The 26475-nt window shown below is 43.0% G+C and overlaps 2 protein-coding genes and 1 long non-coding RNA gene across 24 annotated transcripts in view; 1 reads left to right on the forward strand and 2 right to left on the reverse strand.

Moving 5' to 3' along the window:
* Positions 1-621: 621 nt before the first annotated feature.
* On the forward strand, positions 622-17146 carry LOC135097724 (cytosolic Fe-S cluster assembly factor nubp1-like). The gene is given in 11 exon segments (XM_063999725.1): positions 622-628; positions 874-1005; positions 2605-2730; positions 6576-6709; positions 8939-9037; positions 12865-12955; positions 13813-13844; positions 14117-14227; positions 14613-14642; positions 14644-14798; positions 16976-17146. Coding segments are annotated over 11 exon segments (936 nt in total). The 3' UTR covers positions 16995-17146.
* Positions 17147-17606: 460 nt separating this feature from the next.
* The window catches only part of LOC135097726 (GTP-binding protein 10-like), a 234894-nt gene continuing 226025 nt past the window's right edge, over positions 17607-26475 (reverse strand). For all 22 annotated transcript variants that reach the window (XR_010266067.1, XR_010266080.1, XR_010266069.1 and 19 more), the window contains 2 exons: positions 21340-21494; positions 17607-18443 (listed from right to left, as the gene is read on the reverse strand). Coding sequence is in view for 1 of the 22 variants with exons in the window: in XM_063999728.1 (XP_063855798.1) it covers positions 18084-18443; positions 21340-21426 (447 nt within the window). In the remaining 21 variants the exon portion in view is untranslated. The remainder of the gene's footprint in view (positions 18444-21339; positions 21495-26475) is intronic.
* On the reverse strand, positions 18642-21332 carry LOC135097730 (uncharacterized). The gene is made up of 2 exons (XR_010266089.1): positions 20858-21332; positions 18642-20725 (listed from the first exon to the last, which is right to left on the reverse strand). It is a non-coding gene; the product is annotated as an uncharacterized LOC135097730 (long non-coding RNA).

The raw sequence follows: 26475 nt of genomic DNA on the forward strand, positions 1-26475 counted from the left end.
TCAGAGGCTACAGAGCTTCTTATATATACCTGGCTTCTTATATATATTCTTTAATCAAAATTTATCAAGAAACCCATTATTTCTTGTCTTATCCTGATTATTGTCCTCGATTTGCTTATGTCACCTGTATTGTGTTTCTGATACCACTTGAAGACCTGTGTGACAGATCCCCTCTTAATTTACTTGTCCAATACTGATTACTGACTCTGAAGACTTCGCTAGTATCACCCTTGTTGTATCTCCTGTACCTGACTAAATCATTTCTGTAGTCCTTTGACGATAAAGCTTATGGAAGAATGAAGGGTTTCATGATATGGAGGCAGAACATTCCAGAGGCGCTGACCTGTACCTGTGTTCGGATAGAGCGCTCAGACACCTACTTTTATTGATATCATACCTTACTACACCTTGTTTCACTGATGTATTTAGTAAGAACGCCGTAATATATGTTTTATTAATCCCTAATACATAAAATATTTGATTAAAGTACGTTAAGAATCAGGGAAATGTGAAGGTGTGGAGGCGAAGTCAGTGTTGGAAGCTGGATGTACGCACGTATACTAGCATTAACAAAGTTGGTATCTGATGAGCGTAATACAAATCTAAATCCATAAATGACTCATGAAGAGTTAGTAATGATAACTAATCCTGCTTGACAGAGTCTCCCATAACTATCTAGAACTTTTTGGAAAAAAAAATATTAAATTAGTCTCATAAACAGTTATGTACCTTAGAAAACATATATAACCTTATATTCCCTTATATACCAGTACACCCACGCTAACAACAATTTGCAAAGCTATAAATGCTAACAAAGAACGACTATAACAGTGAAATAATTAAGCCGAAGTCAAGGCCAGAGATGAGAGAGAGGAATAGAGGGGACCAGACTGAAGGCAGATAACAGATTTCAACTGACGGCGCATGCGAGTAACGTAGCATCGCCTTTCTCGGGGCATCACAGCCTTTCTCAGCCTCTACTCCCCTGCAGGCACGTCGCTCTAGGTACGTGAGGGGTCTTGCTTTGATGTGTTGAGCTGCACGTGAGTTGTCAGGCCGTGTGTGGGGAAATGTGAGGAGTGGTAGGAGACTCGCCGCCACCACCATCACCGCCTAGCCATAAGGATTGTCTGTGATTGTTTGTTGCCTTGGTTTGCGTGTCATTGCAAAGAGGCTTATTGCCTTGGTCTGCTTCTTACCTTGATATTTGTGTCACTGCAAGGGAGTTTCTTTCCCTGCTTTGTTTTACCGTGATCAGCGTCACAGCAAGGGAACCATTACCACCTTGATTTCATTCTTACCTTGATCTGCGCGTCACTACACTACAACTTATTACCGTGATTTCGGAAAATCTTAAGAACAACGCACCCAAGATTATTTTCAGTAAGGTGTGCTTTCAAGAAGTGTAAGTAGTATAGCTACATGTCTGTAAAGGTTTTACTGATCGCTCCTTGATATTAAGGTTACAATACAATGTTAAAGTTTCTCCAGTATTCCCGAGATCCGTCCTGCTTACCTGTCCGTGCTGAAGTTACACTGCGTGCGTTCGTGCGTTGGTTTAGGTTAGTAACCTTAGGGGGGGTCCAGGGGGGGCGCAGCTCCCTTGGATAGCAGGGGGGGGTCCAGGAGGGGGCGCAGTCCCCAGGTTATGTTAGGTTATGTTAGGTTAGGTTGAAAAGCATAGGTTAGGTTAGGTTAAAAGCATAGGTTAGGTTAGTGACCTTAGGGGGGGTCCAGGGGGGGCGCAGCTCCCCTGGATAACAGGGGGGGTCCAGGAGGGGGCGCAGCCCCCAGGTTAGGTTAGGTTATGTTAGGTTAGGTTAAAAGCATAGGTTAGGTTAGTAACCTTAGGGGAGGTCCAGGTGGGGTGCAGCCCCCTTAGTTAGGTTAGGTATATAATTATTCTGGCATATTGGTTAAAACTTAAATTTTACCCCAAATTTTTTTATTCTAGGGAAATTTCCCTAGATTTTCAAAGTCCATTTATCGGTCTTTTATGTCCCCCCCAAAACCCCCGATTCCCCACGTGCCCCCAAGCTTGTTGGGGGAGAGGGGAAAAGATTAATAAGATATGTGTGGAGGTGTATTTCTTAAGAATTACTGTGATTTCTTTCAGTTCTTAATCTCTGCGTCATTGCAAGGGAACTCTTCATCCTTGATCCACCTCAGCCCTGATTGCGTCATGGCAATTAAGGGAACTCTGTATCCTTGATTCACCTCTGCCTAGATCTCTTCATCATCGCAAAGGAACTCATCCTTGACTTGTCTTTTATCGAAGATAACTCTTCATAGACATAGATGATTCCTAGGATGAGGCCCTAGTGTTCTTCTTGGTTATTTTATTTCATTTTTTTCAAGTTGTACAATTGTATCTTTCGTAGGCATGTTAAACGTGTTGGTGACTGGGTAGAGTTGTGGGTTGGTGAGCTTGTGTACCAGTAGATACATCCAACCAACCAACTTCCACTCTTTCAAGTAGGGAACAAGAAAAGTTACCCTTTAGACCAAAAAAGTTGTGTGCTCTTGTAATGTTTAGGTAAGGAGCATCTTCCCAGAGGTGTGGCAGTATAATGTAACCGTAACAGCTGTCCTCCCCATCGGCAGGCAGCAGCAGCAGCAGCCATGGTGTCTTTCCTCATAGTGGGACGAGCAGCTCCCCAGGTGAGGGCGGCACCGACCCAGCCCGGCAGCAGGAGGGCCTTGGTGCTTCCCATGGTTCACCCGAGCCAGGTGAGGCTGATCCACCGTGGCCCCTTTTGGCGGAAGCCATTCTCCCAGATGGAGTAGTTCATGAGGGACATGGAGAGGAAGTTCAAGAGAGACATTGAGGATATCCTAGGAACCTTTGCCAAGAATGTGAGTACTAACACTGAGGGGGGAAGTATGTATGGCCATATGTTAAGAATAAATATCTATCTCTGCATCCATTTAGCAGGCCAGCAGTGACACGGGTTGGCACAGACAAAGCACCACACATTCACAAACACACATCATTCACACTCTTTGAGCTGTCTTCCCCTGGTGGAGAGGGACAGTCTCATGGACCCGCCTACTACACCAGGAGCTAAGTCATAGTACAGCTGGCCCCACACATTCACACCAAGACCCAACACTTGTCTTAACATACATCTAATACATCTGTCTATTTTTATCTATATACCAAACCAGCAATTCCACATGAGATGTCCCTGACAAAGCAACGCACATTCATAGACACATCATTCATTCTCTTAGTCCCGTCATCCCCTAGTGGACGTCTGCTTGTCAGAAAGATTGTTTATTTGTGCCAGAGGCCAGAGTCATGCCACCAGGAGTGAGATATGAGAGTGTGCCATGCTTACTTGGCCTCAACATGAACTTTCCCACCACTGGTCTCTGCTTTGCCCTGCTTAGTCATCACACTCAAGGATTGCCTTTATGATGCAGATTATTTTTTCCCTCATTTTTTTCTTTCATGTAAGAGGGGCACTGGCATAGGGCAGCAAAAGTTATAGAAAGGCTCACTCAAGGTGCTAGTCCTTATAGAGTACACTCAAAAAAGGATCATCCAAAATTTGAACCATCTTAAAACTTCCATTTTGAAATAATTCAAGTCAAAAGAGGAAATACAGAAGCAGGTAGGGAGTTCCAGAGTTTACCTGGCTTGATATTCTTGATATCCTTCATGTTGTCCACACTGTTGTCACTAGTTGAAAGTGAACAGTAGCTTGATCTTTTTGGTAATGGTAGGAAGTTATTCCTTCCTTCACTTACTTTTTTAATTGCATTATTACCGTGTAGGCTTTCAAAGTTGATTATGAAGTTGCAAATTTGTGTTGTATCATGAACAAAACTTTTCAGGGTGTACCCAGTAACATAGTGACAGGTGCTATGTTGGGAACACTTCCAATGTATTGACTGTCCCTTGTTAACATTCAGAGCACGAGAAAACTGCTTACTGGATGCACAGAAAGTAGACAAAGAATAGCACGTTATATTGTTTTTAAGCTACACAATTATTCAAGAAATTGTTTAAAAAGTTGTGTAGATGACCAGTGGAAAAGTTGTACAGCAGTGAACATGTCCTCTGCCTCACTTTGGACTCACACTGGCAAGCTTCACTGGTAAATTCTGGAACTCCCTGTTTCTTCTGTATTTACTCCTGTCTGTGACTTTAACTTCTTTGAGAGGGAGTGAAGCTTCAAGACATTTCTCCAGGTAATTTTGGACTGCTTTCACTGTCTCCTTCAGGATCTGACGCCTTTAGTTTCTGTTACCCTTGGCCAGACCCTCAACAACACACACACACACACACACACACACACACACACACACACACACACACACACACACACACACCTGGGGCTTGAGGCAAAGAATTGTGTACATTAATGCTGCTTTTAAACAGTGAGGAAGAAATAGGTTCTCAATAGAGTGGTGAACAGATGGAATAGAATCTGTGACCAGGTTGTTAGTGCTGAGTCATTAGGGAGCTATGAAACAAGATTAGACAAATGTATAGATGAGAATGATCAGTGAAAAGTGATAGGAAGAAATTGGTTATTAGATAGAGTAGTGGATGAATCAAATAGCAAGTTTTAAAAGATTAGACAAATTTTTTGATGAGAATGGTGGAAATAGGTAGGTATGTTTCGTACAGGGACTCCCACTTGTAGGCCTGATGGCTTCCTGCCGTTTCCCTTGTGTTCTTTTGTTCTTATGAGTGATGGCTGAGTTGGGTTTGATTGGTGGAAGTGTTATAAGATTAGTGTGTCTAGTTTCCAGGAACTCAGCTGCCCATGTTGAGTGTAATGTTGGGTGTAATCTGTAATGGCAGCTTTGTTATGTGCAGTGTGTGTCCTGTACTGGTGCCTCTGTCCTGCTAATATATTTCTCCTTCTTTCTTTTGTTTGTTTCTTATTTTACTCTTGTATTTTTTCTTTTCATTTCTCTTTATGGTTTGTGTTCCATTTGTTTCTCAGTCTTTCTCATCTCTTTTTTTTCCTCTCTAGTGTATTTCTGTTCCTGCATTCACTTAAAGTTAACTGCATCATAAGCGCATCCTGCAGGAGGGGCAGCCACGGCAGAAGAGTCTCCACCTCCCTCCACCCAGTCACTCCCGCAAGGCTGTTTGAAGGCTTCTGTCCTCACTGGCAACTGTCTCACTCACTCATACATACTTCTTTATGCTTTACTTTCACCTTCCTGTGGCTCTCCTCTGTCTGGATGTTTTATGATTTGAATTTTGTTGTTGAAACCTTGCCTACTGTAGAAAATGGTGAGTCTTGCTTAGTGTAGAAAGTTTTGAAGTGAGTCCTGATGCTGTACCTGGTATGAGTCAGCCTGTGGACTTGATGTATGGAAGCCTTGCTGTGGAGAGCTCTGTCTTGCTGGAGTGTGGGAGGGGAGATAAGGTGAGGATTAGAGCATTCAAGGACAGGAATCAATGGACACTGCCATTCTTGTCCTGTGGGGGAAGTTTTTAGGAGTGGGCATCACACACTTATAGACGGCTGGATTGCTGGACAAACTTTTTATTTCATATCTTTGTGTATGCCATAAGTAAGTTGGCTCACTGGGTGTATCAGACATGTTCATGCAACACTCCTGGGGCACCAAACCACTCTTTTTACCTATCCTCAGGCTGTCCTACAACACTCTGTATCACATCCATTGCTTCTTGTTATACCAGTACTAAGAGACTTGGATGAAAAAAAGCTGTTTGGCAATGATTTCCTGTGATATCTTATGCTTGGTCTTTGCACAGGTTTTATTGCAAGCTTAACTAGTATGTATATTAGTTTTTATTTGATTTATAGCCATGAAATGTACTATGCCTTGGTTGCTTTAGTGTGGAGGGACTGTGTGAGGTGGAAGAGAGTAAGTGCTCACTGTTTTTACTCCCACTCAAGTCTTGCCTACAAAGGTATTCACTCCCCTGTGTAAGGTTCGTGTCTGGCCAGGAGGTTCTGAACCCCTTTGGTGAAACGCTTCACTGATACATCTGATGAAATGCTTCAGTACACCTTACTGATAACATGAGTGAGATGCTTCAATACACAACAGTTGCTAATTTTTGTTTAGTGTCAAAAGCATTTCATCTTATCAACTACTCACCCCTAACTGACTGTCTTCAGCCTCTCTCTCATTGGCACATTATTGCATCTCTTGCTATCCTCTACCACATTTTTCACACTGACTGCTCTTCTGATCTTGCTAACTGTATGCCTCCCCTCCTCCCATGGCCTCGCAGCACTAGACTTTCTTCTTTCTCTCACCCCTATTCTGTCCACCTCTCTAATGTAAGAGTTAACTAGTATTCTAAATAATTAATCACTTTCTCTGGTAAAATCAGGAACTCCCTACTTCTGTATTTACTCTTTCCTATGACTTGAGCTCTTTCAAGAGGGAGGCTTCATGACACATCCTCCAATATTGGATGACATTTTTGACACTTCTTTTGGGACTGACACATCAATAGACTTTCTCCTTTGCTCTTTTTGTTGCCCTTGGCCAGTGCCCCTCTTGTATAGAAAAATAAATAAATAAAATGAAAGTAAAAATAAAAAATCATAATGATGGCATATGGTGCACAGACCTGGTGGTGGTGAGGGAGCGCCTGGCATCCGTCAAGAACAAGGTGCTGGTGCTGTCTGGCAAGGGAGGCTTGGGCAAGTCCACTGTGAGTGCCATGCTGGGCCTTACCTTGGCCCTCGATGACTCCAAGGAGGTGAGCTGCACTGCCACACTCCATGTCACCCTTCCACTCACTGTTGTTTGTGTCACACTGACGGTGTCTCATGTTTAGTGCTGATTAGTTGAGTGATCAGGATGTGAGCTGGTGTTAGTTTTGAAATTTATTTAGTGCAGAGTGGTTGCTATTATTTATTTATTTTATTGAATATAGATGAAAAGTTATTGAAGTAGGATTGAAACAGTAGAAATGAGTTACTGAAGGGATGCCTGTGGTGTGAGCAGAGTGGACAGCGAGAAGAATTAGTGTATCAAAGATTTGCTGTGCTTTGTAAGAGAGGAATTGAAATGTAGGATGGTGAAAGTGATGAAATGCAGTAACCCATGGATATACTGTAGTAACTGTTAATTGTAAACTCAAACTCCTGCTTGCTGCTGCATTCCCTCTTGCCTGTGACTTGAAATCTCTCAAGAGGGAGGCTTAAAGAGATCTCTCCAATTGATTTTGGATATTTTTGTTCCTTTTAGGGACTGGCACCTTTAGTCTCTCTCTCTCTCTCTCTCTCTCTCTCTCTCTCTCTCTCTCTCTCTCTCTCTCTCTCTCTCTCTCTCTCTCTCTCTCTCTCTCTCTCTCTCTCTCTCTCTCTCTCTCTCTCTCTCTCTCTCTCTCTCTCTCTCTCTCTCTCTTCTTCTTCTTCTTCTTCTTCTCCTTTGGTCAGAGCCTCTTGTGGGACGGGACAGGTCTGAACGCAGCCCTCCTTTGCTTAGTGAGCAGTGCAGTGATGCTCTCTGGTGTCAGTGAGGTTAGCTGCCCACTGTACTGAGCATCATGACAGATTGAGAGAGAACTTTTTATTGAGTGTTGCATGGCTGTGCATCAAACACTGAACACATGTTTGTATGTAAATAAGAATACATCTGTATAAAATGTAGTTTAGACATTGTAAGTGACTGACATAAAAAGTAAAACTAGAAAACTACCCAAAAAAATAAATATTCATTGACTGTAAAAATAAAGCATTAAAATTTATTACAAGTGGTAAGTTAGTTAAAAAATAAATAAATAAATAAATAAAAAAAAAAATACCAAAAAAAAACTAAATGAAACAGTTAGTTAGCAGTGAAGTGAGTTGACCTTGACTCATGAACTATATTCTTAAATATTTGTGTGCCCCACTACTTTCCAAGAGCTCTGCTTGGAGCGATACAGGTTTTTAAGTGTGTCTTTATGGTTCAAGTGACAGATTAACAAATCTACTAATAGGAAAACCACTCTTGAGAACCCAGCTTATCATCTTTGTGGCCTTGGAAAGTAGTAGTGGTGAGACCAGGGTTCCTGAATATGGGCCAACACAGGGAGTCCTCAGTTCATGGCAATCTTCACTTCACCCATTTCATAATTACGTGCATTTTGCTTTGCTCATTTTTTAAATTTTATATATATATATATATATATATATATATATATATATATATATATATATATATATATATATATATATATATATATATATATATATATATATATATATATATATATATATATATATATAATTTTTTTTTTTTTTTTTTTTTTTTTTTTTCCAGTAGTACACTTACAGTGGGGGTAGCAGCATGCCCTCCAATATGCTCACTTACTTTTTATAGTACACCACACACACATACTGCACCAAACAGTCTTTTTCTAAATGAAATAAAAGTTAAAACCATACAAAGAATTAGTGAACTGGTGAGTGTAGTGAAGGGATGCTTCATCATGTGGCAATAGACTGAGGAAGGAAGTGTGTGTCAGGTTCACTGCTTACTTAGGATGGTTCTGACACGCCAAAATAATGTTTATGATGCAGCCCAGGAACAGAGCTCACCACTGTTGTAATGTCACCCACAAATGTCTTTTAACTGCAGTAACACTGGCAAAACTGCACTGAAGCACAGCCAGTGCTGCTGCTTGTCTCATTGCTTCTCATCTGATGAAACAGAAAACAGATCACCTTAACAAAAGTACAATAGAAAATGCAGCTACTTATGGCTCACTCACTTCCAATATAGCCATACCTTTGCCACATTGCATTATTATTCTTCCCAATGCATTAAATACAATGATCTTACTTGTCAACAGCTTCATACTAACAATACATCCTGCATGTCACTCAACAAGTGGACAAGTGTAACTCAAGGACACCCTGTATAAGGATCGTGTGAGTTGTTCAGTCTTCCCGGTCATCCTTCCTGTGGTAACATTGCCCCTCCATTGTCTCCCTGGCAGGTGGGGTTCCTTGACATTGACATCTGTGGGCCGTCTCAGCCGCGGGTGTTGGGGACAGCAGAGAAGGTCCACTCTTCAGGTGCTGGCTGGTCCCCTGTGGTAGGTGGCAACTTCCAGGTTCCTATGTTAGGTTTTGTACTGTTGAGGAAAATCTGATAACCTGGGATAAGCTTCAATGGTATTAGTGTAAAAGTGTGTGTGTGTGTGTGTTTGTGTGTGTGTGTGTGTGTGTGTGTCAGTCAGTCCTTTTTATTTATTTATTTTTTTTATTTATTTATTTTGTTTTATTTTTTTTTACTTGAAGATTTAACACTTCCATCATGTCAAAATAGTTTCCCAGTTTTCCTTTTTCCTTTTTTTCCCTTCTTATAAATTTCTTAAACCAGGTTAGAGTTTTCCCAATAGTACACTGTGGTGTGAACAAATGCTCCTGTTATTTCCCTGTAGTTGTGAACCAGAAATGCTGTTTCCTTTTTTTTTCCCCCCTTTTTATAAATTTCTTAAACCAGGTTAGAGTTTTCCCAATAGTATTCTGTGGTGTGAACAAAATGCTCCCGTTATTTTTCCCTGTAGTTGTGCACCAGAAATGCTGTCTCATGCGTCGTAGACGAGGATCTGGGTACCCGCCACCCAACGTGATACAGTGCCTTAAGTCCCTAAAACTATTTCGAAACCGAGGATCGAGAGGAGGCAAAAGTGTGGTGCGTCCCATCAAGGTAGTGACCTCCAGTGCCAGAGACGACCGCAGGGTGGAGAAGAGGGAATACAAACACTTTGAGGTGCCGAGAACGTGGTATAGTCTTCCCTCACTCCTCTTATTTAATGCAACGTCTCTGGCCAACAAGATGGACGAAGTGATTGTGACGGTGAGATCTACTTGTGCGGACATTGTGGCGGTTACTGAGGCGTGGCAGATTGTTCCTGAGGTGTGCACGATGCAGGACTACCGGCTCTACCATCACCTCAGGTCAGGGCGCAGGGGGGGGGGAGTGGCCGTTTTCTGCCGCTCTGCCCTCAGCCCCTCACACCTCCCTGTTGATATTCCTGCCGGTGTGGAGGCCCTGTGGGTGAGAGTCACGCCCCCCTCCCATCCCAGCAACACGGCCTCCATCATAGTCTGCGTCGTCTACCACCCCCCTCGAGCCGCCACTGCACAGTTGCTCACCGCTCACATCATCAACACTGCTGATGCCCTGAGGGTGAGGTATCCTGCTGCCAAGCTGGTCATCTGTGGGGACTTTAACAGATTAGATATCAACGATATCCTACACCAGCTCCACCTCACCCAGGTCGTGGACTTCCCCACCCACCAGCAAGCCATCCTCAACCTTATACTCACAGACCTGGGCCAGCAGTACTCGCCACCCAAGCCGCTGCCTCCCATGGGACGGAGCACCCACCTCTCCATACTGTGGTCACTCACACCCACCACCTCGACCCCCCGGTCAGCTGTCACCAGGACCCACCGCCCCATGCCTGACTCAGCCATGAGGGAGTTTGGGCAGTGGGTGACACAACACCCGTGGACCGAGGTGCTGGATGAGGAGGACGTCCACGTAAAATGGCAAAATTACGTCGCCACTACTACAGCAGCCTTCCACCACTACTTCCCAGCCAAGAGCGTCACAACGCACCCGTCTGATGCTCCCTGGATGACGCCCCGCATTAAAAGACTCATGCGTCAGCGGACCTGGGCGTTCCACTCCTGCCCGGTCCTTTACAGGAAACTAAGAAACAGAGTAATCAGGGAGATTAAGAATGCAAAGGCAAGCTATTACCGAGACAAGATACACCACCTCAAGCTGACCAACAACAGACAGTGGTACGCTAAGATCAAAGCTTTGTGTGGCTTACAAAAGCACACTTCATCTCTTCCTTGCACCTCACACCTTCCTGCTAATCTCGCGGCTCAGGAGATGAACAATCACTTTGCTGCTATCTGTCAAACCTTTCCTCCCCTCCACACCACTCCGCTTCCTGCCTATCTGCCCGCTCCCTCCCCTCCACACACTGTCCAGGCGATGGATGTTTTTAAGAGAATACTTAAATTTAAACCAAGATCCACCACACCCACTGACCTTCCTATAAAAATTTACAAGGAATTTGCTGTAGAGCTAGCAACACCGCTATGCTCCATAATAAACGCCTCACTCTCCCAACACTCTTGCCCCACGGACTGGAAGACATCTTACATCACACCCATCCCCAAAACTTCCAGTCCTCAGTCACTCAATGACCTCAGGCCAGTCTCTATCACCCCCATCCCTAGCCTTATTTGTGAAGATTTTGTATATGACTGGGCATACACCAAAATTTGTAACACCGTGGATATCAGACAATTCGGAAATATTAAAGCCACCTCCACCTCACATTACCTGACCAGCTTCTTTGAATTCATCCACAGCCACCTGGACAAGCGAAACACCTCTCTAGCTGTTGCTTTTGTGGACTTCAAAAAAGCCTTTGATCTTGTTGATCACACTGTTGTCATCAGCAAGGCAGTAAGTCTGGGTCTCCCTCCTAATCTGATAGCGTGGCTAGCCGACTTCCTCACAGGGAGACATCAGGCCGTTCGCTATCAGGGCTCTGTCTCTAATTTCCAACAGCTGACATGTGGAGTCCCCCAGGGGACCAAGATGGGTCCTCTATGCTTCCTCCTCCTCATCAACGACGCCCTCACCGACACCCCCCATCGCTGGAAGTATGTGGACGACTGCACCGTGGGCGTCCCAGTTTCCACCAAGAACCCGGACTACTCACCACTGCAAGCAATTCTGGAGCGACTGCAGACGTGGACAGAGGAGAGCAGGATGACCATCAACCACAGCAAAACTGTGGTGATGCATTTCTGTACCTCCTCTGTACCAGTGCCCCCTCCCCGGCTCACAGTGGGCCCTCACCCCCTCCAGGTGGTCCAATGTGCCAAGCTTCTCGGAGTCACGGTGGACGACCAGCTGACCTGGAAGCAGCATGTCGCCAGCACCGTGAGATCAGCTACCTACAGGCTGTACATGCTGCGCAGACTCAGGTCGCTGGGGACGCCGACAGATGAGTTAAGGGGGGTGTACCTTACCTTCATCCTCCCCAAACTCATGTACGCCTCCCCAGCGTGGTCCTCCTCCCTCACACACACTCAAGAGCTACAGCTAGAGAGTGTGCAGAAAAGGGCGTGCAGGGTCATCCTTGGCCCTGCATACACCACCTATGAAGAAGCCCTGACCACCCTGAGTCTGTCCAGAATATCCACCAGGCACCGAGAAGCTCTGGAGAAGTTTGGGAGGGGACTAATGCATCATCCGCGTCTCAGAAACATGCTGCCGCCCGACGCGCCTCGCCCTGTCCGTGCCACCAGACACCACAACAAAATAACGCCCCTGAAGGCGCCGCGCACGGACCGGTACAGACTCAGTGCGATTCCCACCATGGTGCGAGCCATCAATCGATAGTATTTCCCTCCTAGATTAGACTTACCTTTAGGATTAATGTTAAGTTTTCCCCATCCCCTATGTACATTTTCAGTTTGTCAACTGCCCAAATAATAAACTGTTTATTATTATTATTATTATTATTATTATTATTATTATTTAAGCATTCTTGTACTTCAGCCCACAGAGTTACAGTAGTTAAAATTTTTTTTTTTTTTCTTCTTAATTATCCCTCACATTAAGTATTACCTACCTTGTTACTCTGGGAAGAAACTCTGCTTTCTATTTTCATTTATTTTTTATTTATTTGTATTTATTTTTTATTTGATTCAGATAATTATTTGTATATGATGGATAAATACTTCACATAAATAATTTGTTGGCACACACTCTTCAACTAAATCATTTGTATATAACAGGTACTCTTTAGATAGATCATTTGTATATGACAGACACTTCAGATAAATCCTTTATATATGACAAGACAGTGTACCCTTTCAGTATGTGTCTGACAATCTGGCTGTCATGTCCGTTGGGTTCCTGCTCAACAGTGCAGACGACGCTGTCATCTGGAAGGGACCCAAGAAAGATGGTAAGTAGTAGAAATAGGTCACCTCTAGTGTCTTTGGTTTTGTAAGAAGAGGAGACCAGAAGCCAATTAAAGGAGCCTGGAGAAAGTCACTGAGGGGAAGACAGAGTGAGATGGAGGGATGAGATTGTGGTAGAACAGCAAAGGATAGGAGGAACAGAGGAACATGAAAGGGACAGAAATGGTTAACTGGAGGAGACTTGTACATGACACCAACCCTGCACTCACTCCAGGGAAATGGTCAAAGGAGAAGCGTTGCTGATTTTGTCAGTCCGTTAAGTTTTATGTGGAATCAAGAATTATCATCGTGAGGTTTTTTTCATTTCTTTTATTTCATGTATCTTGTGTACTTTAAGAAATGTAAGTGTATAAAGATGTTGGGTGACAGGAGAGTAATGTAGTTTTTAATGTTGAAGTGATTGACGAGGTATTGTTTAAGCATGTAGCTGTGGATGTAAGACTGAATATATTGATGTGAGGTTTGAAATGAGTACAGTGGAGAAAGTGTGAGGGAAGAATTAATAGTGTTTGATGTGGGATTGCTTAGAATATAACAACATGAGATGAGGGAAGCTACAAGAAGCCCACACATGGCAGTCCCTGTATGAAATATACCCTTCCATTTCTACCTATCCTCCTCATCCAGAAATTTGTCTTTACTTGTCCTTAATGACTCAGCACTAATAACCTTTTTACTAAGCCTGTTTCTTTCATCTATCACTACTTGATAACCAATTTCTTTGTATCTCTCTTTCAAATCTAACTTTATTGGGTTTGAGCCTGTTGTTTCTTGACCTGTCCTCATTACTGACTTTCAGGATTTTCTTTCACACTTGTGATTTTCCTTATACCACTTAAAGACCTCCATCATTATCATGTGGGAATTTTAAAAGTAAGCATAAATGTTAGTTGACTTTCATAAAAGCATGCAGTGTTCTCTCCACATGCTGGTCATCTGTGTTGGGGCTGAGCTCAAGCTTGACACAATTCCTTCATCTTTGAGCTTGATGCAGTTCCCCTTTCTGTCTACAATGATAGCAGTCCACATACTCAGTTCATATGCACAAAGTAGTGCTTGACTCTGACTCTGGCGTTAATGTCAGTTTCTTTGGTTAGGAAGGCGGAGTTGTACCTTCCCTTCATGTGACTTGTTTCCCTCACCAGGAAGTGGCTCTGCTGGATGTGAGGAAGGAAATCACATTCTGCAGGAAAGTGAACATTCCCATCATTGGCCTGGTGGAGAACATGACCACCTTTGTGTGCCCCAAGTGTAAGGTGAGTGAGATGTGTGGTGCCTCTCACCTGTTCATTTGTGTGTCAGCAGCAAAGAGTGGTGGTGATGTAGCTGGGATCCAGCAGCAATCATAGACTCCTTGCAACCAAGACCACCTCTTGGCTAGGTGGGAATTCATGTGTGTTGTGTAAAGGGACAAGATTGATGGCGACAGACCACACCTTTCTTATCAATGGAAGATTTTTGGCAATACAAAAGTCAACCAGTTTAAATGAAATTAACAGAACAAAAAAAAAATTACACAATTTTTCTGCCAGGATGAAACAAAAATTTTTCAATAAGAAATCTTGCAAATCTTGTATTAGGTAAGCCATCTTAAGAGGAGTATGTCAGGCTTGTCTTATCTTGATGCACCATGAATTTCAGACCAAGACGGCCGTCTTCCCTGCCACTACTGGGATGTGACCCCCAGCTGGCAGAGGATACTGAGATGCCACTGCTTGGCCAGCTGCCGCTGGACCCCCGGGTGGCCCAGGCATGTGATGAAGGCACCAACATTCCGACACGAGCCAGATGCTGCTGTCACTCAGGCATACAAAGACATTGCAAACAGTAAGTGTTGTTTTAAATGGAAGATTCTTTATCTGGAATTCAATCTTTGTTCCAGGCCACCACCCCCACAAAGGAGGTAGTAAAGACTGTGTGTGTGTGTGTGTGTGTGTGTGTGTGTGTGTACACACACACACACACACACACACACACACACACACACACACACACACACTGCACAAAAACATTGCCTAAGGTTAATTTCAAATTCACCTTGGTGCCTGAGTCTCTAATGGGAAGAGGATGGATCCCTCCTCCTACCCCAACATAAGGGACATTTGCAAAGGCTTACTCAAGTTTGTCAGCACAAGAGCCTGACACCACCGCCTCTTGTTTGCCCCTCACCACACCATGATGGCCCATCCCCTCCCCTGCCCCCTGTGCCTGAGACATTCAGCTGAGCAGATCAGGTGCAGACAAGCCACAGACAGAGTCCTACAGGCTCGTGTCCCATTTTCTATTTACATATGCTCTCCACTCAATCTAATCAGTGTTCCGTGTCAGTGGTCTCTCATTCATGCTGTGCCAATTGTTTGCACAATTGTGGAGAATATTATATGAATTTAGTTCATGCAAACATCTTGACTGGCTAATCTTGTAGCCAGCTTATCCCACATTAAGCATGTAGGGGTTGGCATCATATTAGTATGTGCAGCTAATCACACTAAAGGCAGTGTCACACAGGGCAAATTTCCCCCAGTATGCTGCCCATTTTTGCTGCCAGCTGGGCAAACTGAGCTGTCAGGAAGAATGGCATATGGCTGTGATACCAGACTTGCTGGGAGTATTTGAAATTAAATGACCACTGTACTACAAGCTGTACATGTTAAATAAAAATATATTGTGGTACTTTGAGTAAAACTGTCAACTATAAAACTTATAAAAATGAAGTATATGTGCCAGTGTGTGCTTGTGAAATTACTTACAGTGCTTATTTGACAACTGCAGCTGGGGAGATAAACAATGTGTTGTGAAGGAGACCCGCACTAAGTTTTGCTGGAGTGTGAAAGCTCGACACATTAATTGAGCTATAGTGGATCTAGGCACCATGTTGGCTGTAGGACCTACTTGCGCTGTTGCCACCTCAACCCTGGGGCCCAGAGTGACTGACCATGGCCAGCAGGGTGCAGCCACGGCTTGTAGAGGCAGTGCTGCACAGCCTATATGAGCTGCCAAATAGAGCAAAAGATTTATTACAAGATGTCAACATAACAGCCCAGTCCCTGTGTGATGCCAAACTTGCTGTGTCGCTGGTCTCACCAGCAAAACAGGCAGCATGCTTGCAGAAATTTGCCTTGTGTGATGCTGCCTTAAGTCCTCAGCCAGGCACTGCCTACAGTGGGACTTCCCAACACCCTACTGCTGGCTTGTTCACAGAGGAGATAGCAGGCACTTTTGAGGTGGTATTTATACCAGACAGAGTCCAGACTCCAGACTCAATGAAGTAGAATGGCTGCAGACTTGACCCTGATGGTAGGATTTCATATGATTTCACATGAGGCAGGTAGTCACAAGAACCATACACAATGTCAAGGAAAATGAGATAAAGTGTAAATAGAGGAGCAATGTAAAATAGAAGTGGTTTGAAATGTTGAAGAGATGATACATCTTTCTAAACATGTGTTTTTTTTTCCCTTCATTGTTGCACATCACCATCCTCCATTTTCCCTGCTCATGTATCATATATTCTTTGTCCTCTTGGTTAATTTCTTGTGTGCTAATCTCTGGTCTCTTCCTAAATAATCAGCACAAGGCCATGTTTTATCACTAAGTCTCGCTGGTCTTCCCTCCCACTCACCTGTATTACTTTTTGTGCAGGTGAAGCAGTGAACTCTTGTTTGAAATCTGAGAGGTTTTGTGATTATGAATGTAGAATAGATATGTATGTTACCCTTTCCTTTTAACACTTTTCACTTTCATTACTTCTCCATTGCCAAGCTGATATTTATTTAGGAACAAGAAATGAACAAAAGATTTGAAGAATTAATAAATGGATACCTGCTCCCTTTACATCTTACTTTTCCCAGTTAGAATGATTTCAGTTGGCCTTAAGGCATTGCTTGTAGGGTTACATAGATGTCTTGGCTGCCTCTCTTGGAGAATGTCAGACTGATGCATAAGTAGATGGAATTTCAGTGGATGCACTAAACACTGTAGTAATGATTCAATGTTTATTTCAGAAATCAAGGAGTACTGTGACGCAGTCCCAAGAAGCCACTTGACCTGCAGCGGTAGCAGCAGCAGCAGCAGCAGTCATCACCACACTAACCAACACATTCTATAGAAAAGTCTTGTTATTCATGCAGAGGTTTATTTTACATTTACTTCTTAAATCCATATTATTAACATCAGTCAGTATTTTCTTTACAAATTGTGGCAGCCTTATTCATCATTCATCCTTAATTTATGCCAGAAAGTTTGGGTGAGAATAAAAACTACATATTACAACAGTATCCAACAAAGTAGTTGTTGCCTTGCCATCTTAAGATTTAGTGTAAGTTTAAAGATTTACCTGTGTTAATGTTTGGTCTAATCCTTCACGGTATCTCCTTGCCTTGGTGTGCTGAGGCTGCAAGGGGATGTAACTTGATAATTATGCAGACATACAGTATAAAAATTTCAGACTAAAGTGAGGGTTGCAACTTTTTTAAGGTTCTGGATTACTGGAGGCTTTGGCAACAATTACTTTGTTGGATGCCATTCCTGTGCACGTTATGAACCATCACGTCTTATCTTGGAGATGAAGGTTTAGTATATAATCGTGAATTGGAAAAATACTTTTCTTGGAGGTTTTTAGTATATAATCGTAAATTGGATAAATACTTTACTTTTAAAAAATCTTACAGTAAGTCCACATAAAAGTTAGCATACATTTATATGAAAATGTTACAAACATTTATATGAAAATGAGAGAAAAGATACTCAGTGATGTTATATATAGTGCATGACTTGTAGTGGGGATAACACTTGTATTGTCACTCTGGAAAGTCACTAACACCAAAAGCAATCAAGGAAATGCCAACATATATTCCATTTTTCTTTCTTTTTAGTAGATGGTTGCCTTGTGATGAAGGAACTTGCTCAAAAATATTTCCTAAAAATCTAAATGTTCACAAGTGAATGGTGAGTACGTTGTGAGAGAAAGATATGAACAGACAGGCAGGCAGGCATTTAAATGTAAATTAAATGTCAGTAATCTTTGGTTACTGCTCAAAGAATTAATGGCGTGGAAGCTTGTGTGAAGTCCCTGATGAAAGATAAATATACCAGCCACTGGATTCACAAAACTCAACAGGATGACACCCCCCCCCACCCATTGTAGTATTTGCTGGACTGGTAATTCCTTCTTCCATACTCATCACTCTCCTTCTCAGACCTGTACTTCCTCTTCTCGCTATCCCTTCTGCTGTCATCATGATCTCTGTGGTCACTGACAAACCTCCCTTGCCTGTGGTCAGAATATTCCCACCTGTGATCCCTGTAATTCCCACGATCCCTATAATTCCCATGACCTCTGTACTCCCCTTGATCCCTGCAGCCTCCTTCCTTCCTGTAGTCTTGATGCCTAAAGTTGCCTCTGCACTGTCTGTTGCGGTCAAATCTGTCAGCAGGGAGTATTGGCGGCTTAGGCAGGCTCTTCTTGCAGTGCTGGAACATATCAAATACTGGTCATTTCATAGACAAGGAGCTGCTATAGAGTAGAGAGGAGGGATTCAGGGGATTCTGAACTTTGTTGGGATCTATGTACAGTAGAAACCTCAGTTCACAAACCAAAACAAGTTTTCCCATTTAAATTAATTAAAATACAATTAATCTATTCCAACCTCAGAAACTGCATTATTATTATTATTTTTTTTTTTTTTCTTTGACAAGAATGAAGTTACAGTAACCACAGAAAGGTGTAAGTTTCTTGGACATCAGGCTATATCATGTCACTGATATGAAGGTCAGGTGCCTTCCCAGCTGTTTGACCTGGGAGCCCTTACCTTACTCCATCTCTAAATCACATGCCTTCATAAATTAATTAAGTCTGCCACTTCCTATTTCAACTTTCAGAATGGTTGGAAAGAGTTGTTTGAGAGGAAAAGACAAAATCTTGCCTTGCACCAGGCATGGGTTGGCTGGAAGGAAATATTTGAGCATAAAAGTCTATGTAAAATGGGGATTGTTGCACTACTCATGACAGCACATGCTTTCCAAATTCCACCTTGTGTCTGTGATCCAGGAATTCTTGACAACCTCACGTCTTATAAACCTGTCTAACAGATGCACTCTTTCTTTGGGTATCCAGACAATGGGACATGAGGTGAAATGTAATTGGACAACAGAGCACATACTGTTATGCAGAAAAATCCCTCCTTTACAGTCTTGCTCCAATATTTCCTTCCAGCCAGTGCATGTTTGGTGCAAGGCGAGATGGTGTCTTTTCTCTCTAATTATTATCATCTTTATAACCATCCTGAAAGTAAAGTAAAAAGAGGCAGGCTAAATAAGAAGGCATGCAATTTACTAGAGGTGGAATGGGGTAAAGGAGATCCAGGTCTAGCTCCTCTCCAACAGCTGGGAAGGCACCTGACTTGGGTGACTTGCCAGTGTGTGATAATCACAATGTTCACGGCAGGCATGCCAAAACACAACAGTGTGTGTGTGCTTGCCAGCTGAGGGGGTCTGCAGGGTGTTTGTGCATTCACACACAGAAACACTGTTCAAGAACCATGGCAAAAATTCTTAAAAAATATTCATGAAGTGATTTGTTCATAAATAGTAATGTTCACGAACCGAGGTTCCACTGTGTGTAGTTTAAGGTGTAGTTGTGTGGTGCACTTCAAAGAAATTAAATTGGAGGAAGAATGTTAGGGCTATGCTTTCAGTGACAGTTAGTGACTGGAAATATTTATATTTAAGAAGGATAATGATGAGCATACTTGAGTGATGCAAGCAGATGAAGAATTGTCACCACCAGTGTCAGGGAAGCAGTAAAAATATTGCCTGTGAATGATGAGAGGAAAAGGTAGAGTGATGTCTGACCAACACCTAATGGAGGGAGGGAATTTTTGCGAGTAGATTTAAGATGAATGAGAGCAGGAAAAGCTGACAGAAGTGCTGAACAAGTAAGGTGAAAGGTGATAGAGTAATAGGAGAAGAGAATCACAGGGAGGTGGAAGGATAGAGTAAAAGAAGTCCAGCCAGCACATCTTGACATGATTGGTGAGTTGCATGTGGCCAACTAGCATGTTAGTTATTTTTACCACTGTATTCACCACAGAGAAGCTGCATGCCAAAAATACCTACTAAATGGCAATACTCAAGTTCTTCCCACTTGCTTTGATTGACAATATGGGTCGGTTTTAATTACTTTTCTTGAGAAATATATGCCTTTTTATGAAGTATCACTTACCTCATCCCATCTGCAGCATTTTGTGATGCATGCATATACAAGTGCACAAATTTCTCGTGATGTCAAAGACTTACACAGTGAGTGACTGTATGGTACAAATCAGGACTGCATACAAGAAAATGTGCCACTAAACTGGAGTAAACTGAGTTACAGTACATCACCTGGCTTCTAGGTTTGAGGTTTCTGGAGAGCATATGCTCCGCCACTCACACTGACATCCAGAAGAATCATGGGGTTCTGTTCCTTCAGCTGTCTTGCTCCAATAATGATGGGATTTTCCTCTAACTGCCACTATGTGTCAGCCAAAGTCCCACCACTTAACCTTAGGACGACATACTCCACACAGTGTTTGTGGCAGGAAATATCACACTTTCCACAACCCTCAAACTTCTGTTCTAATGTGATCTCTGGGGGAGTGGGGGTGCTTACAGATGGAATGAATCAACAAAGTGTGTGTGTGTGTATACACATGCTTTATCTTGGCTATTTTTCTTTGTTGAGACTGCCTGTGAACTGTGCAAATTTTCTCTGCCTGGAGGAAAGATAAAATAAGCTACACATCAAACAGTGTGAACTGATTTGCATGGGTAATATACAATAGCAGCAAACACCCATATTGATCTGGTGGTGGATTACAACCAGTTTTCTTTTTAAAAACTCTTACAGTTCACTTGCTGCTGCTCCCACTGGCCACTGATTGTGTCTAGGTTAGGCAGTCATGCCTGCTGACTCACCAGTGGAGACGTGATGCAAGTCAGTGACATGATATGAAACACAGGCGTATGAATGAGTTGTGTAAATAACTGGTCTATTTCTTTAAACTATTTTTTTTTCTAAAAGTTAATACTTTGATATCATACATTATGTTTTCATACCAATATTTTCAAAAGATAGGGGAAGGAGGTGGAGAGCATGCAGAGAGCACAACTTGCAGATCAGCTTGGCTTCAGCAACTATACTCCTTTGTGACTGAATATCCATCCCAGTGATGTGAAGTAATTTTCATTACTCTAGGCTGATATCTTAACAAAAGAGGCAGATGAAACAAAGCATCCACACTTGAGCATGCACACACATCAAGCTGATGTCTCAATAAAAAAAGGAAAGCTGAAACAAAGCACCACACATGTGTAACAACAGACATACCTCTGTAAACTGGTTATCCTCCTCAGTATAGTGAGAGGTTGCTTCCTCCTCCAGCTCAGCCAGAAGCTCGAGGTCGAGAGGCACCATGTCCTACCCGTCTTGTGCCATTGTGCTAAAACTGCTGGTGCTTGGGAAGGCCAATGAGGAGTCTGAAACTGAGTGTTTTCATTTAATACAGATAGAGGGGAGTCTGGTGAAAGTTGGTAGTACAGTGGAATGTGAACCAACTGGTATTAAAAAAAAGAATACTGCACTGGTGGCTGACAGAGAAGCAAGACATACAGCTGTTACAAGTTAGGTGTTTTGAATATTATACTGCTTCAGAAGATAAGCAGAAGTAGAATGAAACTGCATGAAAGAAGTATGAAGAGAAAAGGGAGAAATATAGAATGCTTTTAATGAATGCAGAGCTGGTTATACAAGGAAGTCTACTGCCTCCTCACAGGAGGAGGCAGTAGACACCTGCCGAAACGATAATTACTCCCAGTGACGTCTAAAGCACTGTTCAGGGGGTGCTGTGAACTTATTAAACCCAGCTGTGACCTCACAACATTTCCCTTTGTGTCTCACAACACAAGGGGGCAGTCACAGCCTGCCCTCTAAAGACAACTCTCTTCCTCCACACAAATCTACAAGCACCTAATAACACACACACCCTTCACTCAAAATTTTTTAAATCATGGCGACTCCTACACCAGCCTCGGAGTCCCCATCTGGGGAGGGGACCATAAATGTCCCCAGGTCGGACTGTCTTTTTGTCGACGACCCTAAGTGTCTTGACAGCCCCCTCAACTTTTTCTTCATTAACTTCTGCAACATTCGCAGTCTAAGATCTAATTTTCAATCTGTAGAACACCACCTCTCCTCTTCTAAACTTCATCTTTTTTTCCTCACCGAAACTCAGGTGTCTGAGGCAACTGACAGTAGCCCCTTTTCTGTTCCCTCCTACTTTCTCTATCCTCATTTTCGATCCAAAGCTGGATGCTGCGTTTATGTGCGCAATGACTTAACCTGCTCTCGTGCCCACGCTCTTGAATCTTCCGAGTTTTCCACCATCTGGCTACGACTACAGAGTCACTCTCATACTAAATTTATCTGTGCTGTATACCTCTCACCTAACTCCTCTGACTATAAGAAATTCTTTGACTACTTAACTTCCAAAGTGGAGCACATTCTGACCCTCTTCCCTTTTGCAGAGATCTCCATTCTTGGAGACTTCAATGTTCACCACCAGCTTTGGCTTTCCTCTCCCTTCACTGACCATCCTGGTGAACTAGCCTACAACTTTGCTATCCTCCACGACCTAAAGCAATTGGTGCAACACCCTACTCGTATTCCTGACCGTCTTGGAGATACGCCCAACATTCTTGACCTTTTCCTGACCTCTAATCCTTCTGCTTATGCTGTCACCCTTTCTTCTCCGTTGGGCTCCTCCGATCACAATCTCATATCTTTATCTTGTCCTATCACTCCAATCCCTCCTCAGGATCCCCCTAAGCGAAGGTGCCTCTGGTGTTTTGCCTCTGCTAGTTGGGGGGACCTGAGGAGGTATTTTGCTGATTTTCCTTGGAATGACTACTGCTTCCGTGTCAGAGACCCGTCTTTGTGTGCTGAGCGTATAACAGAGGTGATAGTGTCTGGCATGGAGGTGTACATTCCTCACTCTTTTTCTCGTCCTAAACCTTCTAAACCTTGGTTTAACACAGCTTGTTCTCGTGCTATACATGATAGAGAGGTGGCCCACAAAAGGTACTTAAGCCTTCCATCACCAGAATCTCATGCACTTTATATTTCTGCCCGGAACCATGTCAAGTCTGTTCTCTAACTAGCCAAAAACTCCTTCATTAACAGAAAATGTCAAACCTTTCAAGATCTAACTCCCCTCGTGATTTCTGGCATCTAGCCAGAAATCTCCAATAACTTTGCTTCTTCTTCTCTCCCTCTTCTATTTCAACCAGATGGCACCACTGCTATCACATCTATTCCTAAAGCTGAACTCTTTGCTCAAACCTTTGCTAAAAACACTACCTTGGACGATTCTGGGCTTGTTCCTCCCTCTCCTCCACCCTCTGACTACTTCATGCCACCTATTAAAATTCTTCGCAATGATGTTTTCCATGCCCTCGCTGGCCTAAACCCTCAGACGGCTTATGGACCTGATGGGGTCCCTCCTATTGTTCTCCGAAACTGTGCCTCCGTGCTTGCACCTTGCCTAGTCAAACTCTTTCAGCTCTGTCTGTCACCATCTACCTTTCCTTCTTGCTGGAAGTTTGCCTACATTCAACCTGTTCCTAAAAAGGGTGACCGTTCTAATCCCTCAAACTACTGTCCTATTGCTTTAATTTCCGGCCTATCTAAAGTTTTTGAATCTATCCTCAACAGGAAGATTCTTAAACATCTATCACTTCACAACCTTCTATCTGATCGCCAGTATGGGTTCTGTCAAGGCCGCTCTACTGGTGATCTTCTGGCTTTCCTTACTGAGTCTTGGTCATCCTCTTTTAGAGATTTTGGTGAAACTTTTGCTGTTGCCTTGGACATATCAAAAGCTTTTGATAGAGTCTGGCACAAAGCTTTGATTTCCAAACTATCCTCCTATGGTTTCTATCCTTCTCTCTGTAACTTCATCTCAAGTTTCCTTTCTGACCGTTCTATTGCTGCTGTGGTAGACGGTCACTGTTCTTCTCCTAAATCTATTAACAGTGGTGTTCCTCAGGGTTCTGTCCTGTCACCCACTCTCTTCTTATTATTCATTAATGATCTAAACCAAACTTCTTGTCCTATCCACTCCTACGCTGGTGATACCACCCTGCACTTTTCCACGTCTTTTCATAGACGTCCAACCCTTCAGGAGGTAAACATTTCACGCAGGGAAGCCACAGAACGCCTGACTTCTGATCTTTCTAAAATTTCTGATTGGGGCAGAGCAAACTTGGTATTGTTCAATGCCTCAAAAACTCAATTCCTCCATCTATCAACTCGACACATCCTTCCAAGACAACTATCCCCTCTTCTTCAATGACACTCAATTGTCCCCCTCTTCTACACTGAACATCCTCAGTCTGTCCTTTACTTATAATCTGAACTGGAAACTTCACATCTCATCTCTAGCTAAAACAGCTTCTATGAAGTTAGGTGTTCTGAGACGTCTCCGCCAGTTTTTCTCACCCCCCCAGCTGCTAACTCTGTACAAGGGCCTTATCCGTCCATGTATGGAGTATGCTTCACATGTCTGGCGGGGTTCCACTGAAACTGCTCTTCTAGACAGGGTGGAATCAAAAGCTTTTCATCTCATCAACTCCTCTCCTCTAACTGACTGTCTTCAGCCTCTCTCTCATCGCCGCAATGTTGCATATCTAGCTGTCTTCTACCGCTATTTTCATGCTAACTGCTCTTCTGATCTTGCTAACTGCATGCCTCCCCTCCTTCCGCAGCCTCGCTGCACAAGACTTTCTTCTTTCTCTCACCCCTATTCTGTCCACCTCTCTAACGCAAGAGTTAACCAGTATTCTCAATCATTCATCCCTTTCTCTGGTAAACTCTGGAACTCCCTGCCTGCTTCTGTATTTCCATCTTCCTATGACTTGAATTCCTTCAAGAGGGAGGTTTCAAGACACTTATCCATCAATTTTTGACCACTGCTTTGACCCTTTTATGGGACTGGCATTTCAGTGGGCATTTTTTTATTAGATTTTTGTTGCCCTTGGCCAGTGCCCTTCCTACATAAAAAAAAAAAAAAAAAAAAAAACAGCACTGTGTGGGGCTGCAGCATGTAATGTGAGAGCAGGTGAGAGAAGGAAATGAACTGTAATAGAGGTGGTGTCTGCAAAACACATGTGGAAATAATACATCTGACCTGGATCAAGTGAGGAATGGGAAGGCAACAATGAAAAGCTGGAAGAGGCAACCAATGCTACAAATTTTACTTCGGCAAATCACTTGTCTGCTAGATGGTGCCGTTCACATGAGATACACTACACTTTGCCACACAGTCAGTTACTACGCAGACACCACACAAGACGGACGTCGGTCCTGCCTCCTGTTCTGTTGTTACGACTTCTGTTATCGAGGAGTGATAGGAATATTAGTTTTCTTGTTTGGATTGTGTATTATGGTTTCCATTACCTGTTATAAGGATGGAATATTGTCTTGAGTTATCCGTTACCTGATTATAGGGCGGAGTATTGCCTATGGATATCCGTTACCTGATAAGGGCGGAGTGTTGCCTACTTGAATCCGTTACCTGATTTAAGGGCGGATTATGGACTATAAATATCTGTTACCTTGTATAAGGGCGGATTATTGGTTATATGATATCCGTTACTTGGTATAAGGCGGATTATTGGCAAATATTTTATGCTATATATATATATATATATATATAACAATATTTGGGCACTCGTGAGCCGACATAGGTGCGAGATGGTTCCATCTTGTTACCCATTATTGGGGCAAGAGGAATATTGCCTTATTTACAAGCCTGGGGGCATTTGACTTTCCAGATTATTATAAGGAAGGAGTTTTTGATTTAAAGTTACCCTGTGTGTGAGGTTAAGGCACCCGTGGGGTTATAAAAGGAACTGCTGTTAAAAGGGGTGGCATATTGTTAACATTAGCCGCCATGTCTAGGACGCCTTCTGATGCTTGCCCCAGTCCTGAGAGATTCAGAACTACCAGCTTGCCACGCACCTCAGCTAAGGTAAAGGGACTACACAAGGGGAGTAAACATGAAGAAAGATCCAGATCTAAGAGCCGTTCTACTCGTCATGAGAGGTTAAGTTACTCTCGGTCACCTTCCCCTTCTCCAAAATACGCTGGTGAAGACAGCAATGAGCCTTCTTTGGGCATGATTATGGATGCTTTAATTTAGTTGAGGAAAGACATGGACAAGCTGTGAAGTCAAAAGCAGTTCATAACAATGCTCCCCTGTAGGTGTCAAATAATACTTTGATGCCTGATTCTCAGGAATCACAGGCAGGATTTTCTGGATTTAGAACTCCACTGAGGGAGGACAGTGATGAGGAAGAGGAAATCCAGAGGGATGTTCCTCATGATAGTATATTGTTACAAGGTGCTAAGAATTATGAACCCATGGAAACTGTCTCAAAAGAACTTGACAAGGAAATTGCTGCAATG

Source organism: Scylla paramamosain, unplaced genomic scaffold, assembly GCF_035594125.1.
Source record: "Scylla paramamosain isolate STU-SP2022 unplaced genomic scaffold, ASM3559412v1 Contig30, whole genome shotgun sequence".
In the NCBI taxonomy this organism is placed as follows: domain Eukaryota; kingdom Metazoa; phylum Arthropoda; class Malacostraca; order Decapoda; family Portunidae; genus Scylla; species Scylla paramamosain.